The sequence below is a fragment of the Cephus cinctus genome, unplaced genomic scaffold, assembly GCF_000341935.2.
Source record: "Cephus cinctus unplaced genomic scaffold, Ccin1 Ccin1_scaffold0230, whole genome shotgun sequence".
NCBI lineage: Eukaryota > Metazoa > Arthropoda > Insecta > Hymenoptera > Cephidae > Cephus > Cephus cinctus.
The window spans coordinates 496,463-513,946 of NW_014332946.1; the positions used below are offsets into that span (position 1 = coordinate 496,463).

General features: G+C 37.9%; 4 protein-coding genes across 6 annotated transcripts in view; 2 read left to right on the plus strand and 2 right to left on the minus strand.

The window, feature by feature from the left end:
- Nucleotides 1-1,245: 1,245 nt before the first annotated feature.
- On the minus strand, nucleotides 1,246-5,758 carry LOC107265665 (uncharacterized protein AH6.3). Of its 2 annotated transcripts, none has more exons than XM_015735359.2 (5): nucleotides 5,389-5,758; nucleotides 4,610-4,877; nucleotides 4,249-4,535; nucleotides 3,925-4,183; nucleotides 1,246-3,802 (listed from the first exon to the last, which is right to left on the minus strand). In XM_015735359.2, exons 1-5 carry the CDS (start codon nucleotides 5,575-5,577, stop codon nucleotides 3,741-3,743), a joined length of 1,065 nt encoding a protein of 354 aa, XP_015590845.1. In that variant the 5' UTR covers nucleotides 5,578-5,758; the 3' UTR covers nucleotides 1,246-3,740. The 2 variants fall into 2 exon arrangements, with proteins under 2 accessions (XP_015590845.1, XP_015590846.1); XM_015735360.2 differs by having other exon boundaries at nucleotides 3,925-4,171; nucleotides 5,389-5,755.
- A 277-nt stretch (nucleotides 5,759-6,035) lies between these two features.
- Nucleotides 6,036-7,881, minus strand: LOC107265661 (RNA-binding protein 40). The gene is made up of 5 exons (XM_015735351.2): nucleotides 7,867-7,881; nucleotides 7,241-7,720; nucleotides 7,035-7,179; nucleotides 6,515-6,967; nucleotides 6,036-6,441 (listed from the first exon to the last, which is right to left on the minus strand). The coding sequence occupies exons 1-5, from the start codon at nucleotides 7,879-7,881 to the stop codon at nucleotides 6,128-6,130; spliced, it is 1,407 nt and encodes a 468-aa protein (XP_015590837.1). The 3' UTR covers nucleotides 6,036-6,127.
- A 405-nt stretch (nucleotides 7,882-8,286) lies between these two features.
- Nucleotides 8,287-13,482, plus strand: LOC107265658 (ATP-dependent RNA helicase dbp2). Of its 2 annotated transcripts, none has more exons than XM_015735347.2 (7): nucleotides 8,287-8,570; nucleotides 8,983-9,252; nucleotides 9,321-9,558; nucleotides 9,646-9,926; nucleotides 10,001-10,494; nucleotides 11,644-11,886; nucleotides 12,008-13,482. In XM_015735347.2, coding segments are annotated over exons 1-7 (1,860 nt in total). In that variant the 5' UTR covers nucleotides 8,287-8,568; the 3' UTR covers nucleotides 12,340-13,482. The 2 variants fall into 2 exon arrangements, with proteins under 2 accessions (XP_015590833.1, XP_015590834.1); XM_015735348.2 differs by having other exon boundaries at nucleotides 11,644-11,880.
- A 230-nt stretch (nucleotides 13,483-13,712) lies between these two features.
- LOC107265659 (ATP-dependent RNA helicase dbp2) overlaps nucleotides 13,713-17,484 on the plus strand; it is a 5,575-nt gene continuing 1,803 nt past the window's right edge. Inside the window, exons 1-3 of the mRNA XM_015735349.2 lie at nucleotides 13,713-14,045; nucleotides 14,335-15,530; nucleotides 15,635-15,694. Of these exons, the coding sequence (XP_015590835.1) occupies nucleotides 14,044-14,045; nucleotides 14,335-15,530; nucleotides 15,635-15,694 (1,258 nt within the window). The 5' untranslated portion in view covers nucleotides 13,713-14,043. The remainder of the gene's footprint in view (nucleotides 14,046-14,334; nucleotides 15,531-15,634; nucleotides 15,695-17,484) is intronic.

The window sequence follows — 17,484 nt, forward strand, 5'->3', positions numbered from 1 at the left end:
TCTCTCTCCCTCCCCCTCCCCCTCCAACCCTCTCTCTATTTCATATCCTCCGCCTTCCAATCGACAATTTCACTCTTTCACAACCTAAATATATATATATATATTTAATTTTTTTTGTCATTTTTTCTTATCATTATACTCATCCCACTCCATCCAGTTTTTTTTGACACCTGACAATAGATACATCACCTTTGCAATTTTTCTGCTTAAATTTAACCTTACCCGGCATATCTAGTACTAAGAAGACTAACGAACACTCTCACACCCATACACAAATATATATATATATATTTTTCAATATATATATATAAAATATTCATAGAATTATTTATACCGTGCAATAATGTGTATCGATGCCATTCAAACGTATAAGGTTTACAAGGTCATTCTTAAAGAATAAAATAAAAGTCATTCGAGCAATTCCAAATTGAAAAAAAAAAAATTCATAAATCAAACAGTCCTCAATGCTCCAGTCGTAGATTGGCTTATATCCGTATTACCTATTAATTGCGTAAGATAAATAAGAATAGCGGACGTACAGCAAGAGTGAGAAAGAGAGAGCTTGAGTCACGTGGTGTTAACAAGAGAAACGCGAGTATTCAGATATTTCATACAACTTACACAAAAACGTATTTAAAACAGCGAAATGTACAGAGGACGGTGATTTTTTTTTCGAAAATAATCCCTATCGTATCTAAGAACAAGAAAAAAATACGATCACGCGACAGGGTAACGAACGCCATCTTGAATATTTGTCAATCGTCGTTACAATTTCTGTCCGGGTGTATATACAAATCTGCATTATTCAAAATATCTGTATTTCTCTATAGACAGAATAACACGCGAGACTCGTGATTCTACGGAAAGATTTAATTAACGTTAACAACGCCGCAATCGTTCATTTCGTTTAACGGCCATTAACCGTATGCGTATAGCCGTGGAGGCGCTACCTGTACGTGTTACATAACCTCTCTAACGTATTTTTCTGTCTTTCTCATTTAAGTACAATAGTTATCGTTGATTCGAGAACAGTAATAACAATGGGCCCCGTCACTTTTGGCTGATCCTTATTAACCTGACACATAAACTACGTAGAATCTGTATAACCAATTGTTGTCTAACTTGTTGTTGTATAACATTGTTTGTTATTACGCGCAATACATGATACGCAAATCCAGTGAGATTACAAGAACGAAAATTTATTACGCTAGACCAGTCGTGGCCTCGTACCATTTTCGGGTGGGGGGGTTAATTGTCTTTCTATCTTTGTTCTTTCTCTTTTTCTTGTCAGAGTCCCAAGCCGCATGTTTTTTTTTTCTTTTGGCACGTTAATAAGTTCAGTAGCTCGCAATGGTGGCTCAATTATCGACTAATTAAAAAAAATACTTATTTTCCATTTTTTTCCTCTCAGCAATTCAATTTCAATATTTTATCCCACATGCGTCACATTTCTCTGAAGCAAAACTGTGAAACTGAAGAATCGCTTACGCCAAAAAGGAACCAACTGTGCAGAGTATCCTCAGGAGACATTGTTCGAATGCCGATCGAATTATGATCTCTGATAGGGGGATTAAAAAAATACTTTTCAAATTAGGCAATTTTTCACTCTCAATCATATCATTGACCCACACAATTTTGTCTACATTGTCGAATGGTGTGTACCGTGTCGTATTCGCTTCCCACGTGAAACAGTAATAATAATTCTAATGACAGTAATAATAATCGAAAAACAATAAACAACAATAACAGATGGTTCGCGCGTGTGGAATTATTATTGTAAGGATGTTCAAGTAATGAGCTCAGGTAATCGAGTACACTTATCACATTGTTGCATTATCTTCACAATTCAAATTGTCGCGCCGCTTCCGTCCCTCTACCACCCATTGTTCTATCCTAACAATACCTAGTATTAAATATTAATAGTTAACTCTTAATCGCAAAACACAAACAAATACGCTACATATATACGTACGTATACAGGCTGTCATGGTACATAGTTTTCTTGTACACCCTGTATACATACGATACATCACACAAGAATAAAAATGACCCATACTGTTCGGACGCATTTTCAATTATGTAATTACAATAGTCCCTGTCGTATCCAGAGTGGGTCTTTTGGCGGGGTTCGGAAGATTTATACTTTTTTTGGAGCCTGAGGCGAGGGGATTAGCAGAAAAATTTATTTCACGGAAAAACAAGGCTGGCGGAAGGCGAGAAAGAGAGTGTGCATATGAGAGAGAGAGAGAGAGAGGGTCAGATAGTTTCCAGATTTTCATCCCTTTTTTTTTAGTAAAATATAAGCTGCACCGCTCCAGTTTTCGAAAACGTCGGTAGGAGGATCATTGAAGATTTTTCTTTTAGCACTGTTAATTGAGGTGAGATATATCCTCTTCCGGTTCTTTCTATGATCGCACATTTATACATAAATTAACGTACGACTAAGCCATCGCGTTAAATACTCATCGCGGTGCTACTATATTATTTTAGATTATATTTATAATATATATATATTATAGATATATTGTATATCAATAATAAAGTCGGTTGTTGTATCGTTTATAACGTATAAAGCGCCAATAGAGTTGTTGACTCCAATTGTTCTCCATACTTTCCTTTTCGTTCTCTTACATTTATACTTTAGCGTTGCCCACGGCCAGATTTATTATAGCGTGATAAAAGAAAAGAATCGTTGCACGACATGCGCGTACATTACACGTACGGGTTTTTTCCTTTCTTTTTTGATTGAATCATGTGCGAGATAATTTCTTGTCAAGATTTCACTTGGCCGAGAGCACGGATTGACGTAAGTCTTGTTCCACGGTGAGATCTAAGCTCAAATGACAATCAAGGCAAGTTATACACGATCCCATTTTCATAATCATCATGAGGCAGGGAGGATAGAGAATTTGTTTTTGGTAGCTTCGTTTTCGTTAGCCTCACTAATCGTAGACAATGTGACGTATGAGTGATATCGTGTCTCTCCGTGTCTTTTCTTTTTTGGTACATTTTCTTTTTATATACGGTGGCTGTATACTGTATTTGTAGTGGTGACGCCATTTCTTTTCACGAGATTGTCCTGCATATGGATATTCGTGTCAAGTTAAACTCGTTTCTTTGTTAATGTGGCCTTAGACCGTTCTGAGTAGAACTTCAGATCACAATTTTGTTCTCACGAGGGACAAGTCACGTAGAGACTAAAGGGGTGTGAAGTAGAGCTCTGTTATACATAGTCTTGGGATATCAATTTTGGAATTAAGTTAGATAAATAGCTGAGACAAGAAAAACAAAAAACTTGAGCAGTAAAGTTAACTCTGTCTTTCCCTTTGATTTTGCTTTTCTTTTTCTTCTTTTTGTAACTTTTGTGAAAAGTCCTGACTTCTGTCTGTCTCCCTTTTGTTAAGTTTTTAAACTAGCTAGAGTCTGTGATGCCCGGTATTTCTCTAGTAGTTTTTTTTTGTTTCTTTTACTTTTTTCTTTCTTTCTTCACCTTAATTAAGCGATCGTGACGTTAAACGCCATTTTATGCGACGATCCCGGAGGACTGTCGCGAAACCAGTACGATCCGTACTTATTTACACGGGACAAGGGAATTGTGGTCAGGTGGTGAACGATTAAGTCGACTAAGGACACACCTGATTTGACCGAACGCGAGTTTACGGCCTCTGTTACGGGCCAAGCAGGATTCTCACTCAGTATTTCTGCGCAAGAAACTCTGTTTTCTTTCACGTGAAGCGCTTTCAGTTGTCCTTACGAGCCTTCTTCTTGCTTTTCTTTTGTGGCTTTGCTTCCGTCCACACGTCTGAGAATTAGAGCAGTTGTTTTAATTTTGTGAAATTGGTTTGCTGTATTATTAGTGTCATTTTCAATTTAACGAAGACTTAACAATTGGCATTACAGGAATAAGAATGTTGCTTTACTCACCTCCAAGTTCATCGAATGCCAGAGCAGCTTTCTCTTCAACTCTTTCTTCTATCGGTGGCTCTACCATTATCTCTGGCTTCTTCTTGCTTTCGTCGATCATCTTCTTTTCTGCTACCTTCTCGACATGCTTCTCATCCTTCCTTGGAGTTGGTGATTCAGAAATTGGTGGAGTACCCTCACTCTCGCTGACTTTCTTTCCTTTCTTTGCTTTGCTTTTCTTTTCTTCTACCTTCTCCACCTTTTCGATCTGAGTTAACAACTGACAGTGAAGAAAATTTCAGAATTTTTTTCTCATGCCTTACGAAAAGATGTATAAACAATTACCTTGGGAACTGCAACTTCTTCTTTCCTCTCAGAAACTTTTTCCTCGGGTGTAGGATCAGCGGTTATTGGAGTAAGAATTACTTCTTTCTTGTCTTTTTCTTTTAATTCCTTATTTTCAGTCTCCTTGGCCACTTTATCCTTAATCTCAGGTTTCTCTTGCTCTTTATCCTTAGTAACCTCATTTATCAAGTCTGTCTTCTTTGCCTTCTTACTTTTCTTCGATGGGGTCTCCTCATCTTTCTTCTTATTCTTCTTGTCCTTTCTGGAGTATGCCTGCTCCCAGCCTCCTACAGCAAGAAAAACAATGTATTTAGCATATTAATAAAATTTTTTTTAAGAAAATGTTATAAATAAAATGTACCATCATCAAAATCAACTGGTTTTTCTTGAGCAAGATTCTTCTTATTCTTCGCCTGTTCCACCTTATTTTCCTTTCCTGATTTAGGAGCAGCCTGATTCTTCTCTTTTTTACCAGCATTAGGTTTGTTATCATCTTGTTTCTGCTCCTTCAACTTGCCATCGACATCGTCAGACTTAGCAGCAGATTTCTTAACAGGCTCTGCCTTGACAGGTGAGACCTTCTTAACCGGACTAGCCTTCTCGGTAGCAATTTGTCCATTAGCTGAACGCTGCAAAGAAAAGAGGTTACCTATATATAGATCAATGACAAAGTCCATTCTCTTGAACTCAGCAATTAAATTCCATAATGCTATTACACAAGTCCAACACATGAACACTAAATAACTTTAATTCCTCTATATACTCCTTAAAATGAGGTAAGTAACAAAATATCAATACTATAATAATTAATACTAAAAGAAAATAAAGCATATACATGAAACAAGTATAAATTGTCTTCCAACGTTCTAAAGCATTTATCCGAAACGTGAATGAAAACAATTAAAAAATGTATAAAACACTTATAAGACACAAGTGTCTGTATGTTACGTCACAGCCATTAAGGGATGTGCATTACAAGCACCACCCCTGGAAGGTGGCCCAGCTGATTATCGACTATGTGTGAGTAGCATGTTGTTGCAAACAAGGAACCATATGGCGAGGAAGGAATGATTTAGCGGACCACGCGTGCGACGCTCCATTCCCTAAAATACCAATTAACAATAATTAATAGACTCATACCTTTTCCCTGATCTTGCTTCGTTTCTTGCCAGCTAGCTTCCGGTCCACGTCGGAGCTAGACGAGAGCTGAGCGAACGGCGGTTGCTCGGCATTTTTAAAGCCAAAGACGAACACAAGGATAGCGCAGACTAAAACGATGCCCACTGGTATCGCGTATTGGGAATGCTGGAGCAACAGAGACACGTCCATCGTTAGATTTTCGTTCAATATGTTGTTATGCTTTTACTCGAGACGAAGCTGACGGACGGCGAAATCAGCTTTCCCTCGACACGAACGGGAATTCACCGTGGCCACGGCGCTTGACACGACGAAATGCAAAACACAACTCCCTGGCGGACACTTCGCCAACTACTGACTGCCAGGCGGGCGCCGACCCCCGCTGACGCGGCTCTGACACAACCACTACTTGAGTAGAACGAGTTTCTAATTTCTACTGTAAAGAACGATTAAATTATATATTTTTTCTACTGGAACCAGCAGGATATTCGTTAAAATATTAAATGAAAGTAACGAGAGCCAATGACTTTTAAATTGCATTATAATAAAATTTGAATGTGAATTAAAATGGACTTCACTACTGTAATCCAAAGTAATAACTAGTGATAAGGATTCATACCTACTCATAGTAGTAGGTTAAAGGTCATTGGTTTGGATTTGATATAGTATTTACTTTGCTTGGGTTTTATGTACATAAATATTGTATCTCGATGGGATTATCAGTCTTGGGTGTAATAAATTGCTAGCTTTTAGCTGCTTTTGCAAATTGCACCACCATTGGTTTGTCTTTTAGGATGTAGCCATTTGTTTCTTCCAGGGCCAGTTGGGCTTGGGTTGTGTTTTGTAGTGTCACAAATGCTTGACCCTTCATTCGACCTTCTTGCATTAATCGAACTTCAAATTGGTAATCTGGATTTTCCATGGTTGGTATTACATATTTTTTGTATATGAAATGAAGATCTTTGGACTCCACTTGTTTGGCTAAGTTTTTTATGTATAAGCGACATGACGGCTTTCCAGCATGGTAATTCTTGAAAACCGGAAGTAACCTTTGATCTGTAGAAAAATTCTTTTAATGACACTTTTATCAAAGGAGATGAATTAATATCGATTATTCAACTTTACTTACCGTTTGCGGATATTCTGTTAGATGCGAGTTGTTCTGCAGTAATGAATTCTTGTTCCTCTAATTGGGGACTTGGATTTTCTTCTGCTTTCTCATCATCATTTTTCTTTGTCGGATACATAAGACCGAAACCACCTTCTAGTTCTGGAGTTTCTGTAGACGCAGTTATTGTATCGGTTGACGTTTCTAATAATTTATCAGAAACATTTTTTAACTCAATTTTTGGTTTCTTAATCTCGCCACGTTGAACGGACTCGAACATATCTTCTGGTCTGATTGGTTTTTGACTTGAACTGGTAGTGACATTTTGTTTGGTTGGATTTACAAATTTTGGAATTTTTAAACGTTTTGTAGATTGTGGTTTCTTCCTTTTCACAGGAATAATTTCTGGTGGTCTGTTGTGGGTTTCTTCATCAGACTCCAGTTCCGATTCTTCTTCCTCGTCAGATTGTTGTTCTAAATAATAAAACGTTAACTATATAGATTCTGTATTGTTAAAAAGTGAAATTAAAAAAATGTTTACCTTCTGCTTCCTCATTCTCTTCAATAGAAACTCCAAAAATATCCTTATACTTCTCCATATTGTAGACTTCACGAAGCATTGGAAATTCAGAATCTAACTCCTCAAATGGAGGTGGTAAATTCATCTTGTTCATCAAGTGTAAAACCTGTATAATTACATAATAAAATAAAATGTCAAATATACTAAGTATTTAATACAAACATTACCTGCGTGTAAAAAGCTGGCTCCTTGAGTAACTGTATTGCTATTCGTAATAATGTATTTTTGGTTGGCGGTGAATATTTATACCAAATATTTGGTGGTGGTGGTTGTGTAAGAATATGACTGTTTGCCCAATTATTTAACTTTTTAAGAAAAGCCTGTAAATGCGTTTTATTTGGACCATCCTTCTTTGCTTTTTCCTGAATTACTTCAGTCCTATGAATGTCACTATCGGAAAGTTCAATAGGTACAGACTTCTTGGCAAATTCAACAGATAAATGTTGCCCACGCACTTCCAACTGGTGTAATCGTAAAAAAGCTTCAGTAGCTTCTTGTTTCGAAGGGAACTTGGCAAAAGTCATTGTATATTTCTCAGACCTTCTAACAGTTCTCGTTTTCATAGCACCATATTTTTTGAACAACTCATCACGTTGAGTATCCGATAAATACGGAGGTAAATGCAAGATACGAAGAGTATCACATCCCTGAAACAAAAGTAAAAAAAATTTACAAATAAAAACAAACATATACGTTAAATACACGAACATTATTTTTTACAGGTGTAATATCCCTCATTGACAATGTCATAATTATACCTTACAACAATTAAAGAAATAAAATATAGCTGTACCGATTGTGATGACATTACGAAAGATTATATTCAAAATCCTTCTACACAGGGAACAAAAAATTTCTTAAAAGTATCGTCTCCGTCAATCTCCGTTCTAGATTTAGCAGTCGATTTGGCAACATTACACAAACGCAGAAAGCGTCAACACTGGAGAAAGTCAGCGTCCTATTGGCTGTGTATCAACCGCCTTTTTCTAAACCAAATGACATTTCCTTAAAGGAAATGTCCTATTGGGTGTTGAATTGAATGAATCAACCAATAGCATGAGTCATCCCCACCAGCAGTGTTTCTCAAATAATGCAGAATTAGGTAATTATTGGACGTATAGCGTCGCTTACATAAGAACTACACCTAAATATGGATCTGAATATTATCTGATATTACTACGCCGTATCCATAGAAACAGTTTACTGGGAACTACTTTCGGAAGTACCTCAGAAGAAAATTCGACTTGCCCGACTGCCGGCAAATCCAAACTTGATAATTTCTCGCTTATCAAAATACATTTAAAACGCTCGTTCTAGTTCCTTGTATAAAATCGTGTAGATATCAGATACGAAATTAGCTAGGCGCTTAGTTTCTAGAGTCACTTGTTACAGCTCATTGCGACGAAATTATTGATTGCTTTGCAAGTGGCTACTGCTCGCCGGACGAAACGGTTTATTAGACAGTCGCTGCTCTGTGATATTTTCCCATTTCCACATGTAAGTACTAGTCGAATTCTCAATATTTTTATCGAGAAAAAATTAATTCAATCGTAATCTTTATTGTCTGACTGAGAACAATCATTTAGTACTTTATACCCTGAGAAAAATCAGATCTCTTGAGCAGCACTTTTGAGAAAAATACGGCCATTTTTAACAATGCAAAATCCTTCAATACTAATGACAGCAATCAATAATTGCAGTTTCTTGATGCACATTATGTATACATATGGCAAAAATGATTTATTGTCAGTAACGTACGTTTATTTAAATTCAAAGGATACTGACTGCTGCTTAAATGAAAACCTATTTCATTAATTCTCCCTTGTTCATTGTGCGATCACCATTTTGTTACATAATCTTTCAATTATTTCTTTCTTGTTTAATCATACAAATCTCAATCTCTTCTCAGGTTCAATCGTGACAGAGATCAGAGCAGAGGTCGTCGAGGAGGTGGCAGAGGAAATGGTCGAGGTGGTAGTGATGGAAGTCACGGAAACGGAAGTGGAAGATTCAGTAGTAGGGGCGGAAGTAGTATCGGTGGAAATGGAGGCGGCAGTGGACGTGGTGGTTTAAAGGGTAAACAACCTGGTGGTGCTCTAAGAAAATTAAACTGGGATATTCGTTCCTTAGAACCATTGCGAAAAGACTTTTACGTAGAACATCCGGCTGTTAGAAACCGGTATGATATTTTTGTCATTGATTTAATATTGTGGAAGAAATTTGTATCATCTTAAATTATACCATCAGATCACCGGAGGAGGTCAGTAAATTTCGACAGGATGCTGAAATCACTGTTAAGGGAGACGATGTACCTAATCCTATTCAATACTTTGAAGAAGGGAATTTTCCATCTTACGTAATGGAAGGTATAAGAAGACAAGGATATGCTCAGCCTACGGCTATTCAAGCTCAGGGATGGCCTATAGCACTAAGTGGAAAAGACCTTGTCGCTATTGCTCAGACTGGTTCTGGAAAAACTTTAGGAGTAAGTAAGATCTGAAAAATTCATGGTTGGTTAGTACAATCTATAAACAATTTAAGATTTCTTACAAAGAGTTCATTTTCCTTATAGTACATTCTACCAGCCATTGTCCACATCATACATCAACCACGTATAACCACTGGTGATGGTCCTATTGCCCTTATCCTAGCCCCAACTCGTGAGCTAGCTCAGCAAATTCAAGAAGTAGCCAACTGTTTTGGTGAATCAGCAGCTGTAAGGAACACCTGCATATTTGGTGGTGCACCAAAGGGTCCACAAGCACATGATTTAGAGAGAGGAATAGAAATTTGCATCGCCACACCAGGTCGTCTCATTGATTTCCTAGAACGTGGTACCACCAGTCTACGCAGGTGAGTTAAAGAAGAGTACCATGCTATTCAGTGGCCTTACGAAAATAAATAATCAAATCCTTACTCAAAAATAGATGCACATATCTCGTGCTGGACGAAGCTGACAGAATGTTAGACATGGGATTCGAGCCACAAATAAGAAAAATAATAGAACAGATTCGACCTGATCGTCAAGTTCTAATGTGGTCTGCGACATGGCCAAAGGAAGTGCGAGCATTGGCTGAAGATTTTTTAACAAATTATACTCACTTGAATATTGGTTCTTTGACCCTTTCCGCCAATCACAATATCATCCAGATCGTGGATGTTTGTCAGGAATTCGAAAAGGATCTCAAGCTGTACAGGCTGCTTCAAGAGATAGGCACCGAAAAGGAGAATAAGACAATCATATTTGTGGAAACAAAGCGCAAAGTTGACGACATCACGAGAAACATTAGGCGTGACGGTTGGCAAGCATTAAGTATCCATGGCGACAAGAATCAGCAAGAGAGAGATCATGTGTTACAAGAATTCCGAAGTGGACGCGCTCCAATACTGGTAGCTACGGACGTAGCCGCACGTGGTTTGGGTAGGTTGTAATTAGGAATTGAAAATAAAAAAAAAAAGAATCGTATGTAAGGACGCGCGGTTTGACTGGGAATTGGCAACACTTATTGGATTAGCCAGTGATGCGTTATCATAGTGAGACCGGCCGACGGCTGTGTATGTAGCAACGTGTGATGCATTGGAACTTTTGTGACCATTGTTCTAAAAGCTACATTAATAGAGCCCTGCAGTTTAAAAAATTTTCTTTTTTTTTCTTTAAAGTATTTAAGGTAAATCACAAATTGATCAACAAATATGAAGATTTTTACTTTGTTTTATTGAATCTAATGATCGGTAGGTAACATTGTTCTTTTTCTAATTCGTTAAATCGATCGGCAGGGCTCTAAAAATGCACACAAGCTACCACTAAGTCTGTCTGGTTTTCTTTTTTCAGAGGCACAGAGATCCCTAAATCGACGCGGTGTACTGCCAGTATTGGGCAGACACAGTGACTCTATTATTTTTATTTATTTATACTTTTATGTTGTTCGAGTCGCGCTGATACACTCAGTAAAAAGTGATATAATACTTAAATAAATTAATGACAGTGACAAATCATTTTTGCAAGGCGTTCATTAGTAACAAAAATGATTGTCACGTACAAACCATTGCACTGTCGTTTAATCGAATGAGCAAAGAATAATAACGATGAAAGTATCGATTCGCTAAATAATCTGGTGCCTCTAGTAGAATTAATGCACTCGGGCCTAAACCCTAAAATGCTGCCTTTGTCCCAAAACCAGACACCACCGCTGTGTCTGTCTAATCTCTAGGCCGACATTAAATTTTACTAAAGAAACCGACCGAAATTGTCCCGCTTTAAAAGCAAACGGGACCCACTCTAGCTGATTTCGAGTCGGATTTTACAATGGAAAGGTGGGTGTCATTCAAGCGTCATTTTTGTCACACTTGAAAATGCGCGCGCACGCCATCGACGATACTATCCAAATTATATATTTAAAAAAGTAATGATAAATTGTTAAAAAAAACAATGACAAACAAGAAACCAAAATTTTATTCTCCTGTCATCTCGCGAGGCTGTAACGCGCAAAGAAAAGCGACATAATTATACTTTTTTAAAATGAAAATCTTCAAATAATTATCACAGTACTTGAACATTATCATTCCGCAGATGTGGATGACGTTAAATATGTGATAAATTTCGATTATCCCTCATCGTCCGAGGACTATATACATCGTATTGGACGTACTGGCAGGAGACGACAAACCGGAACAGCTTATGCTTTTTTCACGAGTCACAATATGAAACACGCCGGCGATCTGATTGAGGTCTTGCGTGAAGCAGGACAAAACATCAATCCGCGACTGAGTGAAATGGCTGAGATGGCAAAGTCAAGCAGTTTTGGAGGTAGAAGTGAGTAGGGTGATACTTATTCAAAGAAACCTTACGTCTTTGAGAGTCATAAAAAATGGAATTTAAAATATTCTATAGTGAGAAAATATAGGGTAGATTATTAAGTGCTGATGAATTGCAGGTGGCAAGAGATTTGGAGGACCATCCGGAGGATCCGACAGAGGTGGAGGAAGACGCGGTGGCAGTGGAGAAGGCAGAGGACGTGGTGGCGGAAGTTCCTCCAGAGGACGAGGAGGTAGTAGTGGTACTCGTGGTGGAGGATCTTACCAATCTTCATCGGCCGGCTATACCACATCTGAGTACAATTACTCGACTGGGAAACCGTCTAATCAAATAAGTTCAAGCTATGGCTATAGCACTCAAAGGGATTATGGACAGGGTAATATGCCGCAGAATTATGGCGGCGGTGATAATTATGGGAATAGCTATCAGTACAGAGGTTCCGCGTATTAAAATACGGGAGGAATTTACAAGTGGGTTAAAATGATAATGACTATCAAAATAGTATGGGCATGGAGAAACCATGGGATCTCATAGACTGATGTATTTGTCGTTTGTAATGACGAGTAATTGTAATGGTAATGACTTAATACTTTTTAGGCACGATCGCATGTCTTTCTCCGAAGAGAAAAAATGGGGAAATTATTGATACATTAATTATAATAGGGCTAAAAATTGATAGGTGCGTAAGCGGTAATGTTTTGGAGTAACTAAAAAAAAAGCAAGGCTGTATGAAAACTTGACAAAAAATTCTTGGTCGTGGATCAACGATCGTATATGGGTGCTGTGGTCAAGGACACTATTCAAATTCGATTATAATATAAATTTGCCATTACTTTTTTTTTCTTTGTACTTAAATTTTTATTAATCGAAGTGATAAGACAAGACTGGGTGTACTTATTGATAATTTATCTTAGCGTTGTGTTAAGCTTGTGTGCAAAATTATATGCACACTGAAGGATCGTGCTTAAAAAGTTTATTTTTTTGATGTACTGAGTATGACTGTGCTGGCACACAAGTAATCACATACTGTGCTCACTCAGTATTATTCTCGTTTCTATGTGCTAAAACAGAGAAGCATCAAAGCCTAAGAAGAAGTGCGTAATAGTTATTGAAATCAAGAGTGACTGATGTACTGACTCGATTAATGAGTCCTAAAAAAATGGGCTAGGCATCAAATTGTCGTAATTTCTTTATAGCATATCGTTGTAGTGCAACAAATGAGGTTTTACGTTCCTTTTAAAACTATGTTACATAAAACAATAATTTATAAGTTCCATAGCGATATTGTAATTTAAGGACCTGGTTGCTCGAACCAGATTCTGAGGCTCTTCGAAGAATCTGCGAAAGTATAATCACGATGGTGATAAGTAACATTGATAGATATGAGAATTAATGCGATTATCTTCAGACGAATTTACACGTACATAAGTTATTTGTGAAAACACTATTAGTATCCTATGGATTTGACTTACTAGGACTATTTTCTGTGATCTCGTGTATAAGAAAAGCTATGATTATTAATAATTATTATCTCGCGTTAAATTGTCATTCAAAGAAATCATTAATAAAAGTTTTTCTTTTTCGTTCTCTTAAGTTTAACGTTACTTTTATAAAAACGCGCCTTTGCCTCGTATCCTGACAACTTCCTTCTTCAACTACTTGCAAGATTTTTGTCAGCATCTTCAAATTTCCCATTGTTGGCTACTCTTGCTCTAGTCCAATTGGATACGTCGTTTAATACTGAGACAGTTAGAGATAATATTTGATTGGCTGAAGTACTATCCCCTCTGTCTGGTGCGCTAATTTATGCATAGGCGTGGCTAACGGGCCAGCTTTATCCAGCAAAAGTTCAAGACCTACTTTTAATAAAATAAGAAATTTTCAGAAAGAAACTTATAAGAGTGAATTCGAGAAATTGAATGTTTGATTTTGAAAATTTTATAGCAGTCGGCTACGCTTCGAGAGATGCGAAAAATGATTTATAATAATTTGGGACTACTTCTTGTCGCGCACAGTCGCCATTGCTATTCTTCTGATCACAGAATCTTTGTGAACCTCGGTGACGCGTAGACTGCGTATTGTCCCGTCAAATTTCCAAAGTTCTTTGGAAAGTTTCAGTATTTTGATTGGCATTACGGATAAAAATTCACAATAATGTAAGTTCGATAGTTTTCTTAGTAGGATTGAATAAACTTTTTTGAATTTTAGTGCTTTTGCTTAAATATTTGTCAACCGTATTGTGATTTTGCTTACACCATTTTACTTGCCAGTAGTAGTTTTCAGTAATATTTTATTTTAAGCGCAAGTTAATTAAAAACTAATTTTAGTTTGTATTAAAATTTATTGGAAAATTGTATCCTAAGAGATATACAATAATTTGGAACATGAGAATAATGAATGCATAATATTATTGAATAATGACAAATAATATATTTACCTTTATAGGGCTTACAGAGACCGCGACCGCGGTGATAGGCGCGGTGGAGGTAGCAGTCGTGGAGGTCGTTTTAGCAGTCGTGATGGTGGTAGTAGATTTAGTGGAGGAGCAAGTCGTGACAATAGCAGTTTTGGTAGCTCCTTCAAGAACAAGCAGCCTGGTGAACGCCTGCGAAAACCAAGATGGGACATGAGTACATTGCAACCATTTAGAAAGGATTTCTATCAGCCACATCCTAATGTGTCAGGCCGCAGTCAACACACCGTCGAAGCATACAAATCCGACAAAGAAATTACAGTAAAAGGAACAAATATTCCAGGACCCAATGTCTTTTTCGAAGAAGGTGGCTTCCCTGACTATGTCCTTAATGAAATCAGAAAACAAGGCTTTGGAGAACCTACGGCCATCCAAGCACAAGGATGGCCAATTGCATTATCAGGAAGAGACATGGTAGGGATAGCACAAACAGGATCTGGAAAAACTCTAGCCTATATCCTGCCAGCCATTGTACATATAAATAATCAACCACGCCTAACAAGAGGTGATGGACCGATAGCTCTAATTCTGGCTCCTACAAGAGAATTAGCACAACAGATCCAACAGGTAGCATCTGACTTTGGAGTCTCATCGCAAGTAAGGAACACATGCATCTTCGGTGGAGCTCCCAAAGGACCTCAAGCTCGAGACTTAGAACGTGGCGTAGAAATATGCATCGCCACACCAGGTCGTCTAATAGACTTTCTAGAGCGGGGCACGACAAATCTACGTAGATGCACATATCTAGTACTAGATGAAGCTGATAGAATGCTCGATATGGGCTTTGAGCCTCAGATTAGAAAGATAGTCGAACAAATCAGACCTGATAGACAAACTCTCATGTGGTCAGCAACATGGCCGAAGGAAGTGCGAAACCTAGCTGAAGAATTCTTAACGGACTACATCCAGATCAACGTTGGTTCTCTACAACTAGCAGCCAATCACAACATCTTGCAAATCGTCGACGTCTGCGAGGAGTACGAGAAGGAGGGCAAGCTGATGAAACTCCTGGAGGAAATATCAAACGAACCAGAGAATAAAACAATTATCTTCGTTGAAACTAAAAGAAAAGTCGACGATATCACCCGCGCCATCAATCGATACGGATGGCAAGCGATTGGAATACATGGTGATAAAAGTCAGCAGGAAAGAGATTACGTATTAAATCGTAAGTCATTAAGATTAATCTCTTCGGTTCAATCAGTTTCATTGGACTCTCTTTTTATACGATGCAAATAACTGATCACTTTATTTACTCCTTTAATGTTACAGAATTCCGGAACAGCAGATCCTCCATCCTCGTGGCTACTGACGTGGCTGCACGAGGTCTAGGTAAGCATCTAAATGCTAACGATTATTTGTGATGTAAGGGTCAGGCTGCGATGGTTAATTCACGGTCGTAACAGTCATGATATCCAAATGTGGCAACGGACGACGGCATGTGCCAGACTGATTGACGCTGGTGCTCCAACAGTGTAAATTATTGAATATTCATTCATAACGCCTTCGATCGTCCAAAATTATAATTAGTAAATTCTATTTGTTAAAACATATATATGTATATATGTCTACACTATATATTGGACATATGTATGCTACTTTCTATATATACATACATATTATGTGTATAAATAGTAAGCGACGATCGAAGAGCGCTATGTTAAAATTGCTAATTCAATGAAAAAAAGAAAACCCCAAAAAGTTATTGTACGCCAAAAAAATAGTAATACTTGGAGTTGCTAATTCTTAATCGATTTCTTCCAGGAGTACGCTCTAACGAAGAACTATCTAATTTATCTATTTTTTCGTTTTTCATAAAGATAAGTTATCGCAGGCAGATTCTGACATGCTTTTGAGTTTTGGCATAGCTACGAGGCTTAAAATAAGAAAAAGGGTGTATATCAATATCGCTGTTCTAAGACAATCTGTTTATCGTAATTACGGTCACGGTGAAAATAAATAATGATATGTCAGTTAATCGTGCTCTAGCCAAACTAAAAAGTTACTCAGAATATTTCAGACTTATAAAGCATGCATCTCGTGCGAGATGATTTTTATTCCTCGTGATCAGGTAAGCAATTTGGCAGGCTGTTTAATTAGCGAGGATCTTCTTTTAGATCCCCTACGACCCTTGTCAAGCCCCCCTACTTTCGATTTTGCTCTGATCGAGACGAGTCTTGTCAGTCTGGTAGTAACGTGCTGTTCTATGTGTTTTCAGAGGCACATGCGACGGAGTTTTATCAATGATAAGAACTCTGGAGAGCTTGCTTTGGAATATATTAATGTGAAACGGGGCGTGACTGCTGGTCTCCGCCCCCATGCAACAAGCTAACCTAAAAGCGCTGTGCCTCGGCCCGCCGTGCCACTCGAAAAACACACTCTCGCTCTATACCTGCGACCAGGTCCAAAGTATGGAAGATGTAGAGTTCCTTTTTTTAGGACAGCAAATAGAATGAGACGTCCAGCAAAAAACGGAAAAAAGATTCGTGGGTATTTCATTAAATTTCTCAGCTCTCAGCTAGCTAGCGAACGGCATCAAGATTCCAACAGTTGCAATTAAAAAAAAAAAAGAACGTGAGACACTTGTACGACTGAACTGAACGAGGAACACGGCATCGAGCTCAACTGCGCATCTTCAAAATCCAGAGACATTTTGGGAATTAAAAAAAAATGTATTCAAGATACGAAGAGACCAATTTTTTTTTGGTAAAATATTGTCTTTCTCTTCTTCTTTTTTTTTGGACTGATCAGTGAGTGATCTCGTTCGGATGGTCCAACATCTAGTGTGTCTGTTCACGCCTATTCTGTGGCATGACAAAAAAATTGCAATTGTGTTCCTTGATGCCAAGCATGCAACGGGATGTACGCGGGCTTTGAAAGTGGGTCGCTTAAGGCGCGCCTACGATGCTCCGAAAAAAAAAAATCTCACCGAACCTATGAGCGAGGAACAGATTTTCTAAGACCAGCACAGATCCATACTTTGGTGCAGGAGAGAAGGGTGTGAAGTCGCTAAGACTAAAAAAACTAGAGCTCGCTATATGCTATAAGAAGCGAGACTCCTATGAGAACCATCTGAGCTCTGATTCCTCTACATTTTCCAAAAAAAAAAAAAAAAAAGTTTT

Coding starts and splice junctions, on each gene's coding strand:
- LOC107265665 (XM_015735359.2), bottom strand. CDS start 5,577: ATGGACGTGTCTCTGTTGCTCCAGCATTCCCAATACGCGATACCAGTG. Junction 4,536..4,609: donor ACCAGTTGATTTTGATGATG/GTACATTTTATT, acceptor TTCTTGCTGTAG/GAGGCTGGGAGCAGGCATAC. Junction 3,803..3,924: donor GGCATTCGATGAACTTGGAG/GTGAGTAAAGCA, acceptor TCTAATTCTCAG/ACGTGTGGACGGAAGCAAAG.
- LOC107265658 (XM_015735347.2), top strand. Junction 9,253..9,320: donor CATCCGGCTGTTAGAAACCG/GTATGATATTTT, acceptor TTATACCATCAG/ATCACCGGAGGAGGTCAGTA. Junction 9,559..9,645: donor GTTCTGGAAAAACTTTAGGA/GTAAGTAAGATC, acceptor TTTTCCTTATAG/TACATTCTACCAGCCATTGT.
- LOC107265661 (XM_015735351.2), bottom strand. Junction 6,968..7,034: donor AGAGAATGAGGAAGCAGAAG/GTAAACATTTTT, acceptor TTTATTATTTAG/AACAACAATCTGACGAGGAA. Junction 6,442..6,514: donor TAACAGAATATCCGCAAACG/GTAAGTAAAGTT, acceptor ATTTTTCTACAG/ATCAAAGGTTACTTCCGGTT.